At 37.3% G+C, this 26147-nt stretch overlaps 1 protein-coding gene and 1 pseudogene across 6 annotated transcripts in view; both read left to right on the forward strand.

Annotated features, from left to right (window-relative positions):
- CEP70 (centrosomal protein 70kDa) overlaps positions 1 to 26147 on the forward strand; it is a 94879-nt gene that overhangs the window by 53916 nt on the left and 14816 nt on the right. For 4 of the 5 annotated variants that reach the window (XM_010858218.1, XM_010858214.1, XM_010858216.1 and 1 more), the window contains 6 exons: positions 507 to 676; positions 3454 to 3510; positions 14386 to 14470; positions 14567 to 14655; positions 16157 to 16231; positions 25109 to 25214. In XM_010858218.1, the coding sequence (XP_010856520.1) occupies positions 507 to 676; positions 3454 to 3510; positions 14386 to 14470; positions 14567 to 14655; positions 16157 to 16231; positions 25109 to 25214 (582 nt within the window). The remainder of the gene's footprint in view (positions 1 to 506; positions 677 to 3453; positions 3511 to 14385; positions 14471 to 14566; positions 14656 to 16156; positions 16232 to 25108; positions 25215 to 26147) is intronic. The other variant, XM_010858215.1, reaches the window with a different exon arrangement.
- LOC105001801 lies at positions 10542 to 11893 on the forward strand (annotated as a pseudogene). The gene is made up of 2 exons (XR_826900.1): positions 10542 to 11249; positions 11285 to 11893. The product of XR_826900.1 is annotated as a 60S ribosomal protein L3-like (transcript).

Genomic DNA, 26147 nt, shown 5'->3' on the forward strand with positions numbered 1-26147 from the left:
TCCTGATCTTAGAGGAAAGGTTTTCAGTCTTTTAATGTTGAATATGATGTTTTCATAGAATATGATGTTTTCATAGATGGCTTTTGTTATGTTGAAGTAGTTTCCTTCTATTCCTAGTTCGAGTGTTTTTATCATGAAAAGGCATTGAACTTTGTCAAATGCTTTCTCTGCACTGGTTGAGATTATCATGTGTTTTTTTTTTTCTCCTTTTATTTTGTTAATGTAGTGCATTACATTTTTTTTTTTTCCCATATGTATCCTTAAATGCATGCGAGTATAAACAATATTTTCCCCATTTTATGCTGATTTTACTTGTTACAGTTTTTGCATTTATGATATATCATTGTTCCTGGACCTTGTACCCATTTAAAAACAGCCTCCCTACTGAAGTTCTTGAATAAGACAGCTTCATAGAAATTGTGAGGATAGCTTTTTGTACAATATTGTGAGAACAGCATGTCTTAGATGTACATATTGTAATTTATTTTTTGAAAAATTTCTTACAGGCAAAATGTGAACATTATAAGATAAAACGAATGGAGCAACAAGAGACTATTGCTGCCTTGCAGAAGGATATCTATAGGTTAACACAGGAAGAAGAAGAACGCATTATCACTCAAAATAGAGTGTTTTCTTATCTCTGCAAAAGAGTTCCTCATACCGTCTTGGATAAACAGTAATGTTTGCTACATAAATTGATATGTAGCTAGACTCTTCATTTTTTCAAAAATAGATTTCATCTTGGGTATGGTTTTCTCTCTTAAACTGGTGGAATCTTCCTCTTCCTCTTCTCTGCCCTTTTTTGTTTGTTTTAATGTCATTAACTTGTTGAAGAAAATGATTGGTTTTCCTGGAGAGGTACATGCTAGATTTGTCTATTTGCTTCCTTATGTCGTTTAATTTATTCTTCTGTCTCCTGTGTTCCCTCTAAACTGGAAGTTAAATCTAAATTCAGATGCAAGTATTTTTGGTGACATACTTCATAGGTGATAATTTATTCTTCTAATAATAACATATATGTTTAGTAGAGCTTCTCTCAGGGATGCTAAGATTGTTCAGGGGTTTAAATAGCAACAATCTGATCCTTCTCCTATAAAATTTCCCATTCTCTTCTCATCTGATGGTTTCTCTCATTTATCTTGTTTGCAATTCTGCTATCCCTTTTTTTCTTTTTTTCTTGCTGGAGTTCTTCCGTTAAGAAAAAACACCTTTCCTATTGAGTAGGGACTATCTGGTTTCCCTGTATGGTTTGTTACAGGGAAGGTAAAAGCGGTGCTCAGTTCCTTCAGTTTAATTCTTATTTTTTAGAGTAAGCAGTTAATGATCAGTTGTAATAGTCTAGCTGGGAAATAACGCAGATCTAAAAAGAAAGAAGAGATACTGCAGAGATGGACAGGAATTGTCTATACCGATTGACTGTAGATGTTGAAAGAAGGAGAGAAGTCAAAGATAGCCAGATTTCAAGCTAGATTTGGGGAAAGGGACAGGAGGAGGATGGACTTATCTATGAACATGTACTTAGACATCTTCTGTCAGCCACATAGAGATATCATGCCTATTGTTGTTTAGTTGCTAAGTTGTGTCTGACTCTTTGCCACCCCGTGGCCCTCCAGTTTCCTCTGTCCATGGGATTTCCTAGGTAAGAACACTGGGGTGGGTTACAGTTTCCTTCTCCAGGGGATCTTCCTGACCCAGGGATCAAACCCACATCTCCTGCATTGCAGATGGATTCTTTACTTCTGAGCTACTGGGAAGCCCCATCAGTCCTATAGTTAGAAAGACCCAACTCCATAGAGCTTTAAAGTTTAGACAGAGAAAGAAAAGGCAGAAGAGGAGTTACATTTGGGTGTCAGGGTCACTGAGAAACAGGAGTGTTTGAAGGAGAGGGTGGTGAGGAGTTTTATACGCCACCTCATCGGTTTGTGTTTGTCTTCCTACTGTCTTATTTGCTCAATTGCTAGTTTGACACATAGTAAGTCTTCCTTAAAAGTTTATTGACGGTAGAGGTAATAGTCATTCAGAATGAATGAAGTTTATCATGCAGGAAAAATAGAAATGGGATAGTAGCATTGGGGGAGGAGGGAGGTGAGAGGGTTTGTAAAGTATATAAAGGAAATTAAAGCATATTTGCAGAATAATATGAAAGCTGGAATGTGTTGGGATTGGGAAAGTTGAAGGGAAAAAATAATTCAAAAAAGTTATGATGTTAAAAGCACAACTGGTTGAATTAGTTCTGAAAAAAGGAGATGGATGAGTAATTTTCCCAAGACAAGAGTGAAATACTAAAAATTCTTGCTTTAAACAGAATAGTATGTGAAAGTGTAGTGTTATTTTATTTTTCTTTGAGGATTTTTTTAAATTAGAAAAGCACTGCATGTCTACAAAAATTCAAACTATAAAAGTATATAAAATAATATAAACCTGCTTACTTCTCCTAATTCCATATCCTGGAGATAACAACTTTTAACAGTTTGGTTTATGTTCTTCCTAGCGTTTCACAGCAATAGTACTGTTGACGTTTTGGGTGGGACCATTCTTCATTGTAGGGCATGATGAGCATTCATTTGTTCATTAATGAACTTTTAAGCATCTTTGCTCCCTCCGCAACTAGTACCATCCCCAGTTTGGGTAATATTATCCCTCAGTTAAGAAGCCATACGGAGAACGCAATGGCACCCCACTCCAGTACTCTTACCTGGAAAATCCCATGGATGGAGGAGCCTGGTGGGCTGCAGTCCATGGGGTCACTAAGAGTCGGGCACAACTGAGTGACTTCACTTTCACTTTTCACTTTCACTCATTGGAGAAGGAAATGGCAACCCACTCCAGTGTTCTTGCCTGGAGAATCCCAGGGACGGGGGAGCCTGGTGGGCTGCCGTCTATGGGGTCGCACAGAGTTGGACACGACTGAAGTGACTTAGCAGCAGCAGCAAGAAGCCATATAGTTAATTTTCAGTACATAGACTCATATACACCTACTTTCTTTAAAAAATAGTTATACATTTGGTTATGCAACATTAATTTTTTCCTACAAATTTACATTATCTCTTCTAATGCCTCCTCATTTTCTATAATATGGATGTGCCATTATTTAACTTTTCCCTTGTTGCAGAATGTTTACGTTGTGTCTGAGTTTTCACTTCTAATGAATTGAACAACTTTGTTCATCTTAAGTGATAGCCTTGGGCAAATGTTTCTGTAGGAGTGATTGTTAAAGGTAGACCTGTTTGATCAAGGAGAATATACATTTAATATGTTGAGATTTAATGTCTGTGGTTATTTAAAAATGTGTACATTAAAATTAAAATATATGGCATAGTGGGATACTTCTGGCAAAAATCACTTACCTTTTTTATGAATTTGCAGATATTTATCACTATAATATGAAATTGAATAGAGACAATAGTAAATGTTCCAATACCACATTTTGAAAATAACTCATCTGTTTTCTAGGTTGCTTTGCCTTATTGATTACTATGAATCTAAAATTAGAAAATTTCATAAACAAAGGTATGACTTGTCCTGTATTAAAATTTTGGAAGTAATTATCAAGTTGTGAATTACAACAAAAGTTTTTATGGCCTTTTGAAACATTAAATATGCTTTGAAAATCTACAGATATGTGTATAATTTACCTAATATGTAACTATAAATTCCTTTTTATAAAGAATCTTTTAAGACTGTACTTTACCACTTATGTTAAAATCCATTGTTTCATTTATATTAAAATATGTATATTTAATAATCACTAAGTATTGGTCACAGAAGAAATAGTATTTTTATTTTGTTGAGGTATTATGATTTGTTCTGCTGATGTCATCTAGCCACTAGATAGTTACTGAGCATATCAACACAGTGTGTAGGATTGGATTAGCTTCCTGCCAAAGTGCAGCCTAATTAATTAGTATGCAGATTTATGAGATAAAGATAAAACATTATAGTGTAAAATCAAGTATATAGAATAAACCACAGTTATCACCTCTGATTAAAGCAATAAGGGTAAAATTTTAAATGATGGTCTTTGACTAACCAAAAATTGCTGAAAGATATCTAAGGCCAAATAATCTAAAGTACTTTAATATAAATATCTAAGGCTTTTAATATAAAGGCTATTTTGTTTCACTGTTTATAAATGGAACAGTTCTTTTAACAAATATTTATTTAAGCACCTACTTTCTGCCATGTTCTATTTTTAGTACTGAACAGATAAAATAGATAAACATCAAATAACTTCAGGGACCTTCTCTTTCAAATGAAGCTGTCTTTTAAGATGGTAGACATGGTGTTAGATTCTGTAGAGATAGGAAAATGTTTTGAACATGATTCTTAACCTCCTAGGAGTTTGCAGTCTAGTAAAGGAGATTAAATGTAAACACATTAATAGTTAAGAAAAATAATGTGAGACTTAAATATATATACTTATATATATTTAATATATATAATGCCCTAATATATAATGTCACAATAAAAGTAATTACTAAAAACTGTACAGTCAGTAATACAGGAGTTGATAACAGGAACAAATTGGTTTTGGATGGAGAAAACAGGGAAGCCATTACAAAACAGATGGGGGTTGTGCTTGAGCTTGAATAAGTACAATTTGGGAAAGCAGAAAGGCAAAAAAAAAAAAAAGACTGCTTGTATGCTATGAGCAAAAGTTCATAGATGTAAAAGAGTAGGCTTTTTAATGGCACTATAATTAAGCCAGTTTCTCTGAACTTTAAGGGATTTGTTGATATGTTCATAGATAGAGGTAGTAACCTATGGAGAGCAGTCTTTCCCATAGAGGACCAAGAGTAAGCTATAAATGAACAAAAGACATCATTGGCCTTGGAAAGAAGGAAGGTACTGTTTCCTTTGATATAGAAAACCTGGGTAATGGGGTTGTAAGTATGTATATTAGGGTTCTAGCAAGAAACAGAACCAGTAGAATGTACACTTATATACAGAGAGTAAATTGTCTTAAAGAAATAGGTTCATGTGATTGTGAAGCTGGCAAGTCTGAAATCTGTGAGGCTGGCATGCAAGCTGGAGACCCAGTGAAGAGTTGATGTTGCAGTGTTGAGGCTGAAGGCAATCTGGAGGCAGAATACCTCCCTTCTTGAAGGTTTCAATCTTTCCTTCTAAGGTCTTTAACTAATTGCACAGGGCTCACCCACATTGTGAAGAGTAATCTGCTTTTTTCAAAGTCTATTGATTTAAATGTTTGTCACATCTAAAAAATAACCTCACGACAGTGTTTAGACTGGTGTTTAACCAAGTAGCAGGGCACCATAGTCTAGCCAAGTTCACACTAAAATGAACAGTCACAGTATGTCAGAGTGAAGAGAAGCAAAATGAAGAATTTCATAGCTTGAAAGGTTATAGATTGGTATGCTCACAGAAAATCAAAAATGAGTAAAGCAGGTTAGGTGGGAACTGTGCCAAACTGGAGAGCTGTCTTAAGGGGCCATTTATTATATACTCTAGCCAGTTGATGCCATGCAGTAATGTGAGCCCACTGTAGCTAAATCTGCTTTTTTGAGAAGTTAGAAAGTTCAGTTTATAAATGAAATCAGATTTTTAATGTTTGCAATTAACACTGAGTGCTCTTAAAAATATTATATGGTCCAGATTGAATGTTATCTGCAACCTTTACTCTATATCTTTAGTAAATTCTAATGTAGATTCAGGAGTTGGATGACTTTTCCTGTAAAGGGCCAGACTGTATTTTAGGCATTTTAATCTGTATAGTCTCTCACAACAGCTCAACTCTGTTACAGGATGAAATCAGCCATAGACAGTAAGTAAATGAATTGACATGTCCATGTTCCATAAAACATTAATTTAAAAAAAAAAACCTGCTGGCTGTGGCCTACAGGCAGCAGATTGCTGACCCCCAATCCAGTTGATGAAGAGAGCATTTGGGATTTGAAGTCAGAGTAGAGAAGATTTAGTGTAGCCATCTTTGAAATGTCTCAGGTAGAATGTGGTGTGAGAGATTGCCTCTGAAGTTACATAAACTGGGGTCCTCTAAATAAAAGGATTGAGGCTATTGCAGGTGGTGTTGAATTTGCTTGTCATGAGTTTATAGTGAACATCTGGGATTGAGGAATGAAATCTTGAAGGAAAAGAATTACTTTTTTGCTTAACAATCCCATCATCATGGACTAACTAAAGTGAAGTACTTTGGCTTGTACAAATTATGCCTAGGTCAGATACTTGGATTGAATGTCTCCCAGTTCAGTTCAGTTCAATTCAGTCACTCAGTCGTGTCCGACTCTGCGATCCCATGAACCGCAGCACGCCAGGCCTCCCTGTCCATCACCAACTCTCAGAGTCCACACAAAGCCATGTCCATTGAGTCAGAGATGCCATCCAACCATCTCCTCCTCCGTCGTCCCCTTATCCTCCTGCCCTCAATCTTTCCCAGCATCAGGGTCTTTTCAAATGAGTCCGCTCTTACGGGAGAAAAGATATAGGAATAAATTAGCGACTGTGTTATACACAATATTCTCACAGATGAAAAAGCAGAAGTCATTTATACTTTGCAGTGATGAAGAGTCTATCCTAAGGAGAGGGTTTTTCATAGTTCATTGAATGAAGAAAACTTAACTGTCTCTTTTCTAAGAGTAAATAACTTGATAGATTGTAGCAACTTCAAGGTGTATTTTGAGATCTACTAGTAGGATATTGTTCTTGCCTGGAGAATCCCAGGGACAGTGGAGCCTGGTGGGCTGCCGTCTATGGGGTCGCATAGAGTCAGGCACGACTGAAGTGACTTAGCAGCAATAGGATATTAGTATCACCTGAAGAAGCAGGTGAGCTCTAAAAAGAGGGTATAAGAATTAACTGACAAGTATTATATTACTTGAAAGAAGTGAAAGAAAAGAGAAAATGAAGGAAGATGGGTTATGATTTGGAGGTCTAAGTGGGATAAATAGGAGGCACAGGAGAAGGATGTATGTACCTGTAGAGCTAAGGGAGCAAGACAAAGGAAGAAGACAGATGGGACATGGGCCTCTTGTAGAGGTAGAAGCACTCTGCTTAACACCCTTTTTTAAAGGGCATTGTTGTGCAAAGTTTTTCTCATCGTGAAACGCAGAAAGTGATGTTTGTATACCACACTGGGGTAATTGGCTCAAGAACTCTGGCCAGTTGTCTTGAGTGCTTGGCATATTTGTAATATCTTGGCACAGCACACCTATGGCATACCACCTCGACCCTCTACTTTAGGGCACAGGCTTGAGAAGGCCTCCAGAGAGCTTGTGAAAGGCAGTTTCTGGATACCGTGGACTGGTTTTCCTTTCTGCCACCATACATGAGAAAACTTGGGGAAAGCAGAGGAAGTCGCAATCAAGGCAGCAGAAATTTGAATGCAAGTGTTAAGCAGTTGGAAGTCTTAGAAAACTGCAAACATGCTAAAATTTCTGAAACAGAGGAAAAGTAAGTTTTAAAATGATAGGTTCTCAGCTCTGTTACTTTACCTATTTTTCCTTTACCCAGTGTTAATATATCAACATAGATTACATGGAATATATTGCTAGCTTTTTCTGTTGGTATTTCCCTGGCTTGGTAGATAGGATTAAAGAACCAAGAAAAGTAACATAGGAATAACAACTACAAGATTCAGACTGAGTTTCTTCTGAGATGTTAGAGACATTTGAAAAGTTACCCCAGGGAAAATAGCTCTATAATGAATTAGTAAAGTGAAGTCTCCTTGTCTAATTCCATCCTTCTGTTTAGATAGAAAATTTTCAAGTGGTGTTGTGAAATGGAAGCAGGTAACTTTGAGGTTCACCTCTGATTGAACATGATTCAGATTAGGGAAGAATAAAATACAAGATTTCTCTAGTTTTGCTCTTTCTCTCTACCCGCAAGAAGCATAATGTTCAACACTGGGTCCCTCCTGGGGCTTCTGGAGGCCATTGGAGAAAGGGTGGGAGGAATTTGGCTGTGGGGATCCCATGTCCAAATGAGAATTGTGGATGTTTAAGATTATGTTTTTACTTCGAAAAACCCACAAAATCTGTCAATGCTAAATAAAGGACTCTAGGAAAATAAAGTGAGGATTCTTTACTGAAGCTCATTTCCTTTTAGGTCTGCATAAATTTAAAATTGGTCTCCTCTACTATATATATGTTAGATTTCTCTTGAGAGAACAAGATAGCCATAATGGCAGGTATTTTAGAGTGTATATAGGAAATGATCTTGAGTACACAGGCTTTGAAGCCAGAGAGATTTCAGTTTGAATCTCATCAGTACTGCTTACTATTTGAGAGACTTTGAGCAAATTTAAATAACTCCTCTAAATGTTCCTCACCTAATAAATTGAAATACTTTACATAATACATCTATCTTTTTGTTGTTGTTTAGTCACCAAGTCGTGTCTGACTCTTTGTGACCCCATGGACTGTAGCCAGCTAGGCTCCTCTGTCCATGGGATTATCCAGGCAAGATTTCTGGAGTGGGTTGCTGTTTCCTTCTCCATACATCTATCTTAGTACTTTATATAGAAGCGACCCAGTATCCTTATTTGGTCATGGTCATTTGTTAAAGACTAGCATGTTTTAGAAGGTCTGAGAGAGATGTTAGTACAACTGTCTCAAATAGAAATGTAATGAAAACCACATATATAATTTTGCATTTTTCATGTAGCCAAGTTAAAAAGTAAAAAGAAACCAGTGAAATACATTTTCATCTATTTAATATCTGAAATATTGCCATTTCAACATGTAATCAATGATATCATTGATACTTCACATTACTTTTTCTCATTCTAAGCCGTTGAAATTTGGTATTTTAATTTATAGCACACCTCAATTCAAACACTAAATTTTCATCAGCGGTATTTGATCTGTATTTAGATTTCATGAAGTCTAGTTCAAAAATAGACTTATATACCCAGATTGTTCTATACATACCTGAAAGTTCTCTAGCAACTAAGTCAAGTACAAAAATTTTTTTCCTTTAATATTTACATCTACATTTATACAACTGACTCATCTTTTTTAGAATAATTGGTTTGACTGAATTAAGGATTAAAAACTATACCCAACTTAAATTCACTAACTTCTGTTTAATTCAGAAGGATGTTGCAAAATTGAAAAGCAACTCTAAATCTATCAGTAGCCAGAAACTTCAAACTTTGAAATTTTCTTGTAGTTTTACAACCAATTTATTTGCACTGTGGATTAAAACAAAAATCTCATATTATTAATATTTGAAAAACATGTATGAAGTCAATATTGATTTGTATTATAAAGTTTCATTTCAGTGTAAATTCTCATAACCTATTAGCTAGACACAAACATGCCTTTTTTTCTTTGGAGCTTCAAATTTTGCTTACTCATATATAGAGTGATACGAGTGAGAAGGCTTCCCTGGTAGCTAAGTTGGTAAAGAGTCTGCCTGCGGTGCAGGAGACCCAGGTTTGATCCCTCGGTTGGGAAGATTCCCTGGAGAAGGAAGTGTCAAACCACTCCATTATTGCCTGGAAAATCCCATGGACAGAGGAGCCTGGTGGGCTACAGTCCATGGGTCACTTGAGTTGGACATGACTTAGTGACTACACCACTACCACACCATTTTTTGTGTTTGAGCATTTGGTAAGTACTCTTTTTCCAAGAAAATTTTGAATTCAGGTTAACAGTATAGTTAGTCTTTATAACTTTTCCATGACTCAACCAATAAGCATTGACAAAAAACACAAAAGATGGTTAAAGTCATTGTTTTCTGTTTGTTTCAATGGTCCTACAAAGTGGCGTCACATTTATACATGTGCTGTATAATTTTAACAACTGAATTCATGACATTCACAGTCTGTTTCAAAAAACTAGCAGATTTCCAATATGTCTTATACAGTATAGCAAAACAGTAAGACTGCAAAAGCAGTCTTTTAAAAATCCTAGTAAATCTAAATTTCTGATGTTACAGAGCTACCTTCTGTTGTGGAAAAATGAAAAAGGTTGTTTCATATCTTGGTGAAATTCTTCTTTGATAGATATATAAAATTCAAAGATGTGCCATAAGTCAGATTTTTTTTTAAAGCCTCCAATTGTCAACATTTCTTAATAAACCTGGAGATCCTCTGATGACAGACATCCCCACAGTGTTAATTGAGCATTTGATTCATCTAAAAATAAATGTAATTTTAAAAATTAAATCAGTTGCTCTTTGGTATTATAAGAAAGGTCTTGTATTCTCCAGGCAGTTGTTTGTGGGCTTGATTGAAGATCTTTCCTTTTTTTTTATAAAAATGTTTTAGTTATTTTCTCATAATTTTGCAGCAAAATTTTCATAGGAAATAATTTATTTCATGTAAGAATAGTTTCTATTTTTGTGTAAGACCTCAAAATGTTTTGTTACTAGCCAAAGTTATAAGCTCAGATTTTGCTAAAAACTTACTTTAGAAGTTTTTTTGTGTGGTTAATTTTGATTTTAGTGACTTTGATTCTCTTTTGACTGTTGAGAGGAAATTTCTTAATGTATCATGTATTTGCTGAAAATACTTTCCTATCGTTATCTACTTTATTATTCTAAAACATTTTTATTTAACAACTTTTTAAAATAACAGCTTTACCTCTACCAGTAGCTTCCGACAGCAGGATGTCTCACAGGAAGTTCTCTGCTCCCAGGCACGGGTCCCTGGGTTTCCTGCCTCGGAAGCGCAGCAGCCGGCACCACGGGAAGGTGAAGAGCTTCCCCAAGGATGACTCTTCCAAGCCCGTTCACCTCACTGCCTTTCTTGGCTACAAGGCTGGCATGACTCACATTGTGAGGGAGGTTGATAGGCCAGGGTCCAAGGTGAACAAGAAGGAAGTTGTGGAGGCTGTGACCATCGTGGAGACTCCGCCCATGGTGATTGTGGGCATCGTGGGTTACATGGAGACACCCGGAGGCCTCCGGACCTTGAAGACCATCTTTGCTGAGCATATCAGCAACGAGTGCAAAAGGCGCTTCTACGAGAACTGGCATAAGTCTAAGAAGAAGGCCTTCACCAAATACTGCAAGAAGTGGCAGGACGTAGATGGCAAGAAGCAGCTTGAGAGGGACTTCAGCAGCATGAAGAAGTACTGTCAGGTCATCCGTGTCATTGCCCACACCCAGACGCGCCTGCTTTCTCTGCGCCAGAAGAAGGCCCATCTCATGGAGGTCCAGGTGAACGGAGGCACTGTGGCTGAGAAACTGGACTGGGCCTGTGAGAGGCTTGAGCAGCAGGTCCCTGTGAGCCAAGTGTTTGGCCAGGATGAGATGATTGATATCATTGGCCAGGATGAGATGATTGATATCATTGGGGTGATATCATTGGGGTGATCAAAGGCTACAAAGGTGTCACCAGCCATTGGCACACCAAGAAGCTGCCCCATAAGACCCACCAAGGGCTGCGCAAGGTTGCCTATATTGGGGTGTGGCATCCTGCCTGGGTGGCCTTCTCTGTGGTTTGGGCTGGGCAGAAAGGCTACCATCACCGCACTGAGATGACAAGAAGATCTACAAGATTGGTCAGGGCTACCTCATCAAGGACAGCAAACTGATCAAGAATAATGCCTCTACTGATTACGATCTGTCTGACAAGAGCATCAACCCTCTGGGTGGCTTTGTCCACTGCGGTGAGGTGACCAATGACTGTCATGCTCAAAGGCTGCATGGTGGGAACCAAGAAGTGAGTGCTCACTCTGCGCAAGTCCTTGCTGGTACAGACCAAATGGCGGGCCCTGGAGAAGATTGACCTCAAACTTATTGACACCACCTCCAAATTTGGTCATGGTCGCTTCCAGACTGTGGAGGAGAAGAAAGCCTTCATGGGACCACTTAAGAAGGACCGAATTGCAAAGGAAGAAGGGGCCTAATAAAACAGATTGTATAGCTGGTAGAATCGCAATAAAATTATTTTCCAGTGGGGAAAAAAAATAAAATAACAACTTTATTGAGATTAATTCACATGCCATGAAATTCACCATTTTAAAGTATATGATTGAGTAGTTTTAGAATATTCACAAATTGTGTCACCATATCTGCAATCAGTTTTAGAAATGGGCATCATCCACTGAGAAACAGAAAGTGCCATACCCATTAGCAGTCACTCTCTGCCCTGAGCCCCTTTTTTGCTGCAACCCAACATCACAAAATATGCAATTCCATTACATAAAATGTCCAGAATATGCAATCCATAAAAAAAAGAAAATAGATGAGTAGTTGCCTAGGAACTGGATCGTAGTGGAGTAGGGACTTAGGGTAGAGAGTACATGGAAAGTAATTGCTAATGGGAAGGTGTTTCTCCATGGGTGATGAACATGTTCTAAAATTGATTGTGGAGGGACTTCCCTGGTGCTCCAGTGGTTAAGACTCCCTGCTTCTAATATAGGGTGCATGGATTTTAGTTCCCCTTTGTTGGGGAACTAAAACCCCATGTGCTGCGTGGCATGGCCAGAATATAAATAAAATTGATTGTGGAGATAGTGACACAACTTTATGAATATCCTAAAGTGATATCTCAAAGGACTAATGATTAGTGTCTTTTATATGTTTACTGTCCACTTATATGTTTACAGTAGGCATTTTGGGGAAATGCCTACTGATGTCCTTTGGCCATTTTTAAATTGAGTTTCTTGTCTTTTTGTCAAATTATGAGTTATTTATTAATTCTGGATACAAATTCTTTATCAGGTTTGCAAATATTTTACCCCATTCTGTAAATTTTCTTTTTTTTTCCCCCCTTGATGATGTCCTTTGAAGCTCAGAAGTGTTTTACTTTTCATGACCTCCTGTTTATCAGTTTTTTTTTTTTTTCATCTCTTCTGAACCAACAGCTTTTCCAATTTGTTCTGCAGTAAATTTTGTAGCATTCATTAGGAAATTTGTGACACATTCTTTCAGTCTCTTTTGTTTACTATTTCAATTATTTTACTGTCTCAGATGTTATCTCCACTTGATTTATTTTATTTTATTTTTAAACTTTACAATATTGTATTAGTTTTGCCAAGTATCGAAATGAATCCGCCACAGGTATACCTGTGTTCCCCATCCTGAACCCTCCTCCCTCCTCCCTCCCCATACCCTCCCTCTGGGTCGTCCCAGTGCACCAGCCCCAAGCATCCAGTATCGTGCATCGAACCTGGACTGGTGACTCGTTTCATACATGATATTATACATGTTTCAGTGCCATTCTCCCAAATCTCCCCACCCTCTCCCTCTCCCACAGAGTCCATAAGACTGAGCTATACATCAGTGTCTCTTTTGCTGTCTCGTACACAGGGTTATTGTTACCATCTCTCTAAATTCCATATATATGTTAGTATACTGTATTGGTGTTTTTCTTTCTGGCTTACTTCACTCTGTATAGTAGGCTCCAGTTTCATCCACCTCATTAGAACTGATTCAAATGTATTCTTTTTAATGGCTGAGTAATACTCCATTGTGTATATGTACCACAGCTTTCTTATCCATTCATCTGCTGATGGACATCTAGGTTGCTTCCATGTCCTGGCTATTATAAACAGTGCTGCGATGAACATTGGGGTACACGTGTCTCTTTCCCTTCTGGTTTCCTCAGTGTGTATGCCCAATAGTGGGATTGCTGGATCATAAGGCAGTTCTATTTCCAGTTTTTTAAGGAAGTGTTTAACAGAAGAATATTTTACACTGCTTCACCTTTAAAATTTTAATTAAAATGAAATAGAATTAAAATGGCTAGTTGGACTAGCATATTTCAAGCACTCATTGCCTGTATGTACCAAGTGTTTACCGTCTCGGACAGCCCAGTATTAGTGTTATCAGCTTTAAAAACATTAATACTGATTTGCGAGTACTTCGTAGCTCACACAATGTTTTGATGTCTTTTATTTACTTTTAAAACCAATTTTGTGAGGTAGATGTGATAGAAATTATCTCTGTTCTACAGATGAGAAGAAAAATTCTAAGAGACTGACTTACCCAAATAATACAACTCATTAATGAAGATGTCAAGACTTAATCATGGCCACTAAATTTGTGGCCTTGTCCACTTATACTCTGTATTTTTTGATATAGTTTTTTGTGATCTAAAAGTACTGGAAGGAGAAAACAATATTATTTGTTCATTCAACAAGTGTTTTTCTACTCCTTCCTCAGCCCTCTATTCTGGGCAGTGAGATACAGTGGTGAACAAGACAGACAAACTTCTGGTTTGCATGGATCTTAAATTCCAGTTAAGGCATTAGTGAGCAAATGTATACTGTAGTACTAGTTAATAAGTAGTATGTTCTAATACAATTTTCTGTAAGAGTAAGTAGGAAATTTGGTTTAAGTTTTAGTTTATGTTGAGGTTATCAAGCCCTTATTGTATTGATTTAATTTTTGTTAGCTAGATTTTTTTTCCTTTGGAGATAATTTTTTCATAAATACACTACATATATTTTTTCATAGACTATATAAAGAAGATGAAAGTCAGTCAGAAGAAGAAGATTATAGAAGCCTGAGTGCTTCACCCACTTACAACGGACTTCTAATGGTATGGGGGACTATAAGATTGATAAATACTTTTTAATAAAGTAAAATAATAATCTAATCTCTTAGGAAAGTTAACTGTTTATTAACTATGTTGCAGTCATTACAGAATCAACTCAAGGAATCAAAAACTAAGATAGATGTACTTTTAAGTGAAAAGCTCAATCTTCAAAAAGAGTTGGAAACCAGGTGAGAGAAACTTGTCATTTTTAACTTTTATTTAAGCAAATAGTGGAATTTTGAATGTTAAATCAGTCATCCTATCCCCTTTACTCTAAAACTAATGTTGGGGATCTCATATTTGTATACTCATTTTAGTCATTAGTCTCTCATATGGTAGAAAGAACAAAAATACATATATAAGCAAGGGGAGTGAGAAAATAGGAAGATAAAACTGGCTAGGAACTCAGAATAGATTTAGCCTATGCCAGTAGGGAACTCAGAATAGATTTAGCCTATGCCAGTAGGTTTCCGTTTCACAAATTATTTTTATTTTAATTTTTTTCCAAATTACTTTAGAATGTCTTATTTCATCATATACATGTGTTGTGGGAAGGGAGAAACATTTTAAAGTTTAAATGGCATACAACAGAAAGGTTTATTTATATACAAGCATACTACCACAGAAGGAAGGCACTCTACATGTTGATAGAAAGTAATAATGAATGTACACTGTTGAGACTTTTCATTAAATATTGTTGGATACCTATTGTAAGTTAGACATGGTCCTAAGTTCTGATATTGTATATAACAAACAAAACAAATGTCTTGTTCTTGTAAAGCTTATACTTCAATGGAGAGGAAACTGATACCTATAATAAAAAACCATTTCTGTAAGGTTTAAAAGCCTGCCACATAGTAATGTGTAAATTTATGGTTATATAAATATGAGGGGAAAATTTGTAAAACATGCATGGGAATAATGAACAGTGAATTTGAGCTAGTGGTTACCTGTGGTATGGGAAGTGAAAGTGAAAGTTGCTCATTTGTGTCTGACTCTTTGTGACCTCATGGACTATACAGTCCATGGAATTCTCCAGACCAGAATACTGGAGTGGGTAGCCGTTCCCTTCTCCAGGGGATCTTCTCAAACTAGGGATCAAACCCAGGTCTCCCTCATTACAGGCAGATTCTTTACCATCTAAGCCACAAGGGAAGCCCTAGAATACTGGAATGGGTAGCCTATCCCTTCTCCAGCGGATCTTCCCAACCTAGGAATCGAACTGGGATCTCCTGCATTGCAGGTGGATTCTTTACCAGCTGAGCCACCAGGGAAGCCCATGGTATGGGAAGGAGAGAGCAATGGCAGTAATTAGGGACACGGAGTTTGAAGTAGCTGTATAGGGTTTTAGTTAAAAGATTTTAAACGGATTACTATTCAGCTTTGATAAAGCTTGAGGCATGGACACACCACTATTTGTTTTACTCTATTCTTGTTTGTGCATTTGAGATAATTCACTATAAAAGCAAGTAATAGGTTAATAACAATGAAAGTGGGTAGAAAGTTTTGAATAGGGGATACACAGAAGAAGAAAGCCAGTGGCCAATAAATACCTCATTAGCAGTTATGAAATATTTTAAGAATTTTTAAGCATATTTATGACAAGTAATAGAGTATACTTTATTATTAAATATCTTTATAGTTTTATTAAGTAAATTGAATGTGTTCAACATGATTTATTTTCTACAGGCCCACACAGCATGAATTAAGACTTTATAAACAGCAAGTGAAGAAACTGGAGAAAGCCCTGAAGAAAAACATCAAGTAATTATATTTTACCATAGTTACAAATTTATTAGGATTTTATATCTTATTATTTATTTTTATTAACCTGTCAATTTACCTGATAGTGGCTGTGGCTTAAAATTACCAGGTTGATGGGCAGGGCAGGGGGGTGGGGGGTTGAGGGGTATGTGTGGAGAAGACTTTAAAAAGGGGTATTTCTGGTTCCACAGTTTAAAAAGTTTCTACTGTAATGGATTTGGCTATATATTCATCTTAAATAAGAACAAGGAAAAGGTAATTGTCTGATATAAAAGGCAAATATTTTAATAAGTTGACTTTGGAAGTCATGGAGAAATTGCAAGAGAATCATTGAAATTAGAGGTGACAAGGCCCAAATTTTTGTTGGTGGTAGTGATGACCTGAATCATAGCCTTATCGTATATTAAAGCTTAAAGAATCAGAATGAATGCAGTGAGCCATTCATATCCACCACTTCTCTTTTATGACTTTGAAAAACACATACTCACAGGAATTTCAGCAAGTTGGTCCTCAAATAGTGATAGTATTTTCTGAAGATTAGCTATGTCTACTCTTTGATTCAAGGGAATGGGACTTGAAGTAGTGTGGTGAGCATGGGAATGAAATATTTTAAAAATGATATGAGTTAATATATGCATTAGATGTATTAAATCAGTTGTATTAGCCTATGTTGATTCAATTTTCAGTGACAGCTACATTTTCTTTATGGTAACACATGCCACAGTGAAAGGCAAGTATTCTGGCCATCCAGGAATTACATATTGAGTTAAGATAGTAGGGAAGGAAAACTAAAAAAGAGAAATGGAAGGTTCAGAAAGGTTGCATTCATTCATTCAATTGGATGCTTGGGGATGCTTAGGGCTGGTGCACTGGGACGACCCAGAGGGAGGGTATGGGGAAGGAGGAGGGTTCAGGATGGGGAACACAGTTATACCTGTGGCGGATTCATTTCAATATTTGGCAAAACTAATACAATATTGTAAAGTTTAAAAATAAAATAAAAAAAAATTTTTTCCCTTCCTACTATTGCTTAACATTTTAGGTACTTATAGTACCTCTTCCTATCTGTTTGGCATTCTAGATACTGAAATTACAGTGGTAAACCAAAAAGAAAGGTTCCTGTTCTCATGAATCTTATGTAAAGGGCAATGAAAAAAATAAGACAATTTTGATATAGGTAAAAATGTGTTAGTCGCTCAGTTGTGTCCAACTCTTTGCGACCCCATGGACTGTAGCCCACCAGGCCCCTTTGTCCATGGGGGTTTTCCAGGCAAGAATGCTAGAGTGGGTAGCCATTCCCTTCTCCAGGGGATCTTCCTGACCCAGGGATTGAACCCAGGTCTCCTGTATTGCAGGCAGATTCTTTACCATCTGAGCCAACAGGGGAGCCCCTATAGTGTAAGTACCAAAGGTAAAATAGTGTGAGAGTTGCTATTGTACAAGTTTGGACAAGAGGTGGTGGTGACATGGTCAAAGGTGGCAGGAGTGGAGGTGGTAAGAAGTATTTGGAATATTGGAGGTAGAATTTGATGATCAGACTTGGTGATGGATTGAGGATAGATTAGGGGTATAGGCAGTTGAGGGGAAAAAGATTAACACGCAAAAAGATAAAAAAAAAAAAAAAAAAAACTTAATCAGGACTAATTTTTAGTCCTGAATAACGAAGTAGTTGTTGGAACATTAACTGAGATAGGAAAATTGGTTAAGGAGCAGCTGAGAAGAGGAATATGTAAGGTGGACAAAAAGTCAGAGGAGAAAGTGTAGAGGAGGAAAACTTCACAACCCTCTTAGAGTCTCAGGCTGGGCCTGAAAATTAAACTGACAAAGACAGATTAACATGAAAAAAGTATAAGTTTATTTAATATAAGTTTTACCTGACCTGAGAAGAAATGAAGACTTGAAGAAACAGTTAAGTCTGAGCATTTTAATACTAGGTTTGATGAAGAGTGAGTGGAAAGTTGGAAAATGTAATAATACAAAAGGGTGTAAGCTGAGGGTAATAAACCGGGGAAAGTTCGGATTTCGCTTCTTCAGAGACAAAGATGCTTCTTTGCCCTGGGGTACAAGGAGGGCAGCTTGTTACCCTCCTTGAGGGTACCCTCACAGGATCTCCTGGTCTGCTTCAGGGAAAACCGAAGAGGTCAGAGAGTTCTTCCTGCATGCATCAATTCTCAAGTTCCTTCTGTTTAAAAGTTTCTTATGTTAAAATGATACATTTTGTTTTTGTTTTGGCCACACCATGTTGCTTGTGGGGTCTCAGTTCCCTGACCAGGGATTGAACCTGGGGCAAGGCAGTGAAAGCCTGGAATCCACTGGGCCACCAGGAACTCCCTTAAAATGGCATATTTTGGAGTGGCATGTCCTGATCCTCTTCAATGGACTTTTATTGACCTCAGTGTATCAGTGAACATACATACACACATAAATGCTTACACATATATTCATAGAGATACCTAGTCATTCCTCATTATTTGCAGATTGCATATTTGTGAATTTGCCTACCTGCTGTAATTTATTTTTAATCCTCAAATAAGTCATGGTGGCACTTGCACAGTTATTCATGGACATGCCCAGTATACACATTTTCAGCTATTGAACAAGGTGATACTCTGCCTGCATTTCCGCTTTCATGGTGTAAAGAGTCATTGTTTCTGTTGTCACATGCCACTTGTAGTTTTCCATTTTTTGCTTTTTATTGGTGATTTCTCCAAGATGGTCCCAAGCACGGTGTTGAAGTACAATCTAGTGTTCTGTTCACAAGAAGGCTGTGATGTACCTTACAGAGAATATATATGTGTTAGAGAAACTTCATTTAGGCATAAGTTATGGTGCTGTTAGCTATGAGTCCAATGTTAATGAAACAGCAATATTAAAAAAGATGTCTTTAAACATTAACACACGTAAAACAAGGTTATATATTGATCAGTTGAGGAAAATGTGACCAGAGAGGCATGCAGGAACCTGATCCTGTATTTCCCCTAGGAGCAGTGATTCAGTCCTCACTAATTCAGTGTATACAGTTCTTTATTGAATATAACTGCCATGAATAATGAGAACTTACTGTGTATATATTTTTTGTTGTTCATTTGTGCTGTGGTTTTTAGAGTGACTTTTCTCTATTAGACTTAAAAATTGTGATTCAGAACCAATCCTAGCTATATTTTTCTGTTGAATTTTGAAGAAATGATTTGTGTTTTTAGAAATTTATATTTGAAATTTAAATGTCTATAGTATCTAGATGTGAAACAGAATTAAGAATGTTAGATAACTTGCCCATATTGCACAGGTGGCTTGTGGAAGAATTGGAAAGAAATCAGACCCACACCTAAGCATTTGGACTCTCAAGCTCACACTAATAATTAAAACCAAGCAAAAACCCAATGAAAAAAACTTTTTTAATGTAAAACTTCAAATTTTTATTTTTTGCAGGGGCAGAGGTAGAATTTTTGTCAAGGAACTACTGATGTTAAGGAAATAATTAGAAATAAAAATGTGTCAACCCAGTGAATATTCTCCACATGTGTAGGGAAAAAAAGAAACAGTTTTATATAACAGTTGGAATAAATATTGAGCCAGACTGCGATGTGCATTAGAGGCAGTATGCTAAAGAGGTTGCAAAGACAGAAGGAAATCTCATCCTTTAATTATATCTTGTGACAAGGGGGAGGTTACAACTTAGAGCCAGGATCCTAAGTTAAGCTCCAATAGGGAAAAGGAGACAAGGCACCCTCTTCCTTGATGTCCTTATTTCAAAGAGATGGTTCTAAGGCTCCCAAGACACTGCTAATTTTAAGCAGGAGGCTTATTTAAATTTTAACAGAATCTACATACTTAGAAAGGATTTACAACTACAGGTTTTCTAAAGGAAATGCTACAAGAAAAGGAGGGGAAAGTCTCTTTCCCTTTTATAACCAGAGAAAATTAAATTTTTTCTTTAGATCTGTATTTACTTCTCAACTAATCAATCTTCAATATCAAATGATACTAATTTAACATGCAAAAGCTTGTTTGAGCTAATATTATAAGCAAGTTGGTTATGAAGTTCTATTGCTAGGAAGTAATCAAATAGATCTGCCAGTGCAAGATAGCCAAAGGTACTACACTAATTCTATTTAATTTTTTCAGTGGTATTTATATTTTGTTAGAAGAAAAGAAAATCAGAATCTTACACCCATGTGTTGAGCTGGCAGAAGTTGAGGTGATCAGAATAAGCCAAGCAAATTAATCATCAAGGCTTTATTCAGTTACTTCAATAATATAAACAAGAGGCCAAAGAGAGAAGGGCTGGCTTCTTGGTACCCCATTTTTCCCCATGAAATGGCACCCAGCAAGTGTCAGTCAGTGACATGGTGCACAGATGACTCCTGTGGCTTCATAGGCTAGGGAAAGGGCAGGATATGGAAACATACCTGAGTCACAGTGAAAAAAGTATTGCATGAGAGTCACCATGAGATTATGAAAAGGCTTCAGCAGACACAGTTAAAAGCTATAAAGTGTCTGCACGTGAAAACTTAGGGGAATGGCTATTGAAAACAGGAGATATCAGTGTTTTTAAGCTGGAAGGGCAGTTTTCTGGATTTCCCAGACTCCACAGAGAAACATAGCTATTGCTGCGGGTTATGTGGAATGAGTATCTGCTAAGTATGTGAAGAATTCCTTAGCCATTTTAGGGGATTTTTATGGTCTTCAGGTTCTGCTCACCACTCTGGAGACTACAAAACAATCCTGGAATATTTCTAAGTGCAGCATAGTCTGCTCAAACACAGGTTTCTAAAACACCAATTAAGTCAAATGCAATTGGAAAGTAAGGCAGTAATTAGATTAACATAGTAGTTACATTGTTTTCATGTGTTTTTTTTCCCCCATGGTAAAGGAGACTAGTATAGACTTTGGAAAGGGGAAAGCTTTGCTAGTATGTAGGCACCTGCCCGGGAGAAGGCAATGGCACCCCACTCCAGTACTCTTGCCTGGAAAACCCCATGGACAGAGGAGCCTGGTAGGCTGCAGTCCATGGGATCACTAAGAGTCGGACACGACTGAGCGACTTCACTTTCACTTTTCACTTCCATGCATTGGAGAAGGAAATGGCAACCCACTCCAGTGTTCTTGCCTGGAGAATCCCAGGGATGGGGGAGCCTTGTGGGCTTCCGTCTATGGGGTCACACAGAGTCGGACACGACTGACGTGACTTAGCATAGCATAGCATAGGCACCTGCCCTTTCAGCTCTGTTTTAAGAAAATTTAAAATGAGAACCTGTACCCAAGGCTCCCTCCCTGACCCCTAGCATTAGACAGACTGGAGGCTGAAGGCAAGTTGTACTTCTTTCCCCACCTGTTTTAACCTTGGCTTCTTTGGCCAGGAGCTCACCTTCCATCTTCATAATCTTGGCATCCTCAAGCCAACATTTCTGTTCTGTTGGCTATGGATTTTGTAATGTTGGAGACAACCTCAAGACATACTTGAGCTGTTTAACTTATCTTGAGGCACCAATTATTTTTTGTTAGTTGTCTAGTTACATAGTTACATCAGTTTTTAAATACTCTGATTTCTAACACTTTTCTCCTGACTGCTGTTATTTTCACATGTGTGGTTTTGCCTAATACAAAGGTTTTCAGAAGTATTATGCTATGGCAAATATTTACTGTGAGACTAGCTGAACCAAAGGTCAGTTTCCCATAAGTTCCTAGATTTTACTAGTCCTTAACTTCTGTAAATATAGAAAAACAGTAGGGTTAAATATATTAATTAATACATGTGAAGTGCTTCGAAGAGTACCTTCAGAGAGAAGGTTCTCAATAAATACTAATTATTATCACCACCAGGCTCCCAAATATGTTGTCATTGTTATTAAATTAAGGGTATCTCTTAATTTACTTAGTTAATTGAATCACAGTTCATTTCCCAGAGTGACTGTAGCTAGTACATTCAATGACATGTTTAGGTTATTGTCCTGGCAGCTAAAATGTTGTATGTCCATAGTATAATGTTAATCACACTTGTAAACAGTTTGTTGAGAAGTTAAACTTTTTCACCTGAATGCAAGGTTAATATGTAAATTCAGATATGTCCGTTTACTTGTAGTCCTCCTAGACTGTTGGCTTTTCTATGTTACTTTTGTTTTCTAGACAGTATGCTTTTGGCACTGCTTTTAGGCAAAACTGTCAAGTATATTAATATGGTAAAGAGATGAGAAGTCAAATGGAAACTATACAAAAAAGATCTTAATGATCTGTATAACCACAGTGGTGTGATTACTCACCTACAGCCAAACATCCTGGAGTGTGAAGTCAAGTGGGCCTTAGGAAGCATTACTACGAACAAAGGAAGTGGAGGGGATGGAATTCCAGCTGAGTTATTTCGAATCTTAAAAGATGATGCTGTGAAAGTGCTGCACTCAGTATGCCAGCAAATTTGGAAAACTCAGCAGTGGCCACAGGACTGGAAAAGGTCAGTTTTCATTCCAATCCCAAAGAAGGACAATGCCAAAGAATGTTCAAACTACTGCACAACTCTGCTCATTTCACATGCTAGCAAGGTAATACTCAAAATCCTTCAAGCTAGGCTTGAACAGTATGTGAACTGAGAACTTCCAGATGAACAAGCTGGATTTAGATAAGACAGAGGAACTGGAGATCAAATTGCCAACATCCATTGGATTATTGAAAAAGCAGAAGAGTTCCAGAAAAACATATACTTCTGCTTTATCGACTATACCAAAGCCTTTGACTGTACGGATCACAACAAACTGTGGAAAATTCTTAAAGAGAGTGGAATACACACCTTACCTGCCTCCGGAGAAACCTATAGGCAGGTCAAGAAACAACAGTTAGAAGCGGACATGAAACAGACTGGTTCCAAACTGGGAAAGGAATATGTCAGGGCTGTATATTGTCACCCTGCTTATATAACTTATATGCAGAGTACATCATGTGAAATGCTGGACTGGATGAAGCTAAAGCTGGAATCAGGATTGCCAGGAGAAATATCAATAACCTCAGGTATGCAGATGACACTACCCTAATGACAAAAAGTGAAGAGGAACTTAAGAGCCTCTTGATGAAGATGACAGAGGAGAGTGAAAAAGCTGGCTTAAAACCCAGCATTAAAAACATGAAGATCATGGCATCCGGTCCCATCACTCCATGGCAAATAGATGGAGGAGAAATGGAAACAGTGACAGATTTTATTTTCTTGGGCTCCAAAATCACTGCCAACGGTGACTTCAACCATGAAATTAAGATGCTTGTGCCTTGGAAGAAAAGCTATGACCAACCTAGACAATGTATTAAAAAGCAGAGACATCACTTTGCTGACAAAGGGCTGTCCAGTCAAAGCTATGCTTTTTCCAATAGTCATGTATGGATGTGAGAGTTGGACCATAAAGAAGGCTAAATGCCAAAAAATTGATGCTTTTGAACTGTGGTGCTGGAGGAGACTCTTGAGAGCCCCTTGGACTGCAAGGAGATCCAACCAGTCAATCTTAAAGGAAATCAGTCCTGAATATTTATTGGAAGGACTGAAGCTGAAGCTCCAATACTTTGGCCAGCTGACATGAAGAGCCGACTCATTAGAAAAGACCCTGGTGCTGGGAAAGATTGAAGGCAGGAGGAGAAGGGGATGGCAGAAGATGAGATGGTAGGATGGCATCACTAATTCAGTGGACATGAGTATGAGCAAACTCCAGGAGCTTGTGAAGGACAGGGAAGCATGGCATGCTACAGTTCATGGGGTCACAAAGAATCAGACACAGCTGAGCAAGTGAACAACAAAACAAGTGAAAAATAGATTGGGAGGTCTTTGTGTCTACTAGAGGAAAGAGGTTGACTTTTTGTCTAGAGTTAATTCTGTTTATTTTGTTTTGGACATATGTCCTCCAGAGAGCACAGAAAAACAGTTGAGTGAATATCAAGGGGAATACATGTGAGTGGAGGAGATAATTGTAGTATGGTAATAAGAGATGACATTAAGAAAGGAGTCAGGAGGAATATTGGATTAGGACTGACAGCATGAAGTTCAAATGCTAACACATGGAGATTAGATTTAGTTCACAAATTAAAAAACAGTGGGAAAGCTATTGTTTTTTAGTAGGAAAATATTTTACGAACAGCAATTCAAGCTTATTAATGAGTCATGGAATCAGTTTAATAGGTCACAGTTCCACAGGAAACTGATAGGCCTACTCAGATTTAAGATGTTTAATTTGAAGTGGGTTTAATAAGGGACTTTTTTCTAAGGTAGGTGGTGGGGGAGAAATGTCTACTACACCTGACTTTTAGAGCTATTTGGATATCTCTAAGTGGATACACTCATATGTTTTTAGGTTTTTGGACAGAGACTCCCCTAGAGTTCTGGTAGCCACCTGGGACAATGGTCTCTGAGTTTTCATGCCTTCTTGATTAGCAGGTTTCACTGTTGTCTTCTCTTTGGCACCAGTGGAATATGAAGGAAGGACCAAGCTGTCTAGTTGTTGCTGTTGCAGTGCCCAAACTGTTTGCCCTGCCCACTGTTTATTGATGCCATTACAATATCAAACTTGGAGCACCTTGGAAGTTGTTTTCATCCTTTATTGTAGTTCTTTCCTATTCTGTTCTTTGTAAGTGTTGGGGAATGGTTATAACTTCATCAGTCTGATTCCTTTTGTTTTCAGGGATTCCTTCTATATTGTATCTATTGAGAAGGTCTTTTCATTTTCTGGTGACAATATAGCTTAAATTAAAAATGTATATATGATTATATGCATGTGTATGCATGCACATACACATATGTAAAATGACAGAGTTAATGGGAGGGTAGCTGGATCATTGGCTTATTTTGTTATCTTAATCTGCTGTTTAATAAAACGTATGTATTCTCTTGGTTTTTTTTTTCCCCCTTAGATTACAGAATATTATCAGTCAAAAAAAAGCTGAGGACAAAGAGGGAAAAGATGAGCCCAGCAAAGATAACCAGCAGCAGGCTCTGATTGACCAGAGATACTTCCAGGTATTGCTGACAAAAAGACTGGTGTTTACAGTGAACCTTGGTTAAGAATCACAGTATGATAAATTATCAGTTCGTAAGGAATACTTGTATCCTTTATTTGCGTGTGCTTAGCGTGTTTTGTCTTGCCATGACATACCTAATTGCTAGAAGTTGGTACCTTGACTTAGAATTGTCCCTTGAAAAGAGACTTTGGCCTAGTTCAAAGTAGAGCAGCAAAAACCTGACAAGATTTTAATAGATACCATAATCCTTTTCTTTACTCTCCCTGCTTAAGCCATTTCTCTTGTTTCCTTTTCTATCTTTTTGTTTTTGCTGTTGTTGATACTATTATTATATAAGTAAATCTACTTCTTAAGGTCCTTGTTATACTTTTTTAAAATTTGTATGTTTTGTCCACCTGAAACTTAATTTTCTTTGTGGTATAATATAGTGATCCAACCTTGCTTGATGTATAGACCATCCATTATTGAGCAAATGAGCAGTTAAGCCTGGTAGTTTACTGAGTGAGCTGGGCCTGCATTCATATTTTATTGGGCTCTTACAGGTCTTTTTTAACTTTGAATTAATTACTAGATTTTTTAATTAAGAGATTTTATTTAAGTCCTTATTTCTAGTTTCTCTTAAAAAGTCAAAGGATCTGGCAACAAATTCCTGCATAGTGGTTACCAGTGCAGAATTCAGCCTTGCCCCTGTCATGCCTGGCCGTGTGCTCCTCAGTTAGCCACAGTCCCATGCCATCCTTGCTTCACTTATTTGTGCTCTTCCTTGGCTTCTACAAGCATTTGAGTTTGCAGTTTCTTGTAGACCATTCTTTCTCTACTTTATTGAAATTGAAATGTTTACCATATTCCCTTAGATGCATAGATTTATTTCTAGACTCTGTAGTGTCTCATTTCTATACTAATTTCTGTAGTTTTATAGTCAGCTTTGATA

Source organism: Bison bison, unplaced genomic scaffold, assembly GCF_000754665.1.
Source record: "Bison bison bison isolate TAMUID 2011002044 unplaced genomic scaffold, Bison_UMD1.0 scf7180017864384, whole genome shotgun sequence".
Lineage (NCBI taxonomy): Eukaryota > Metazoa > Chordata > Mammalia > Artiodactyla > Bovidae > Bison > Bison bison.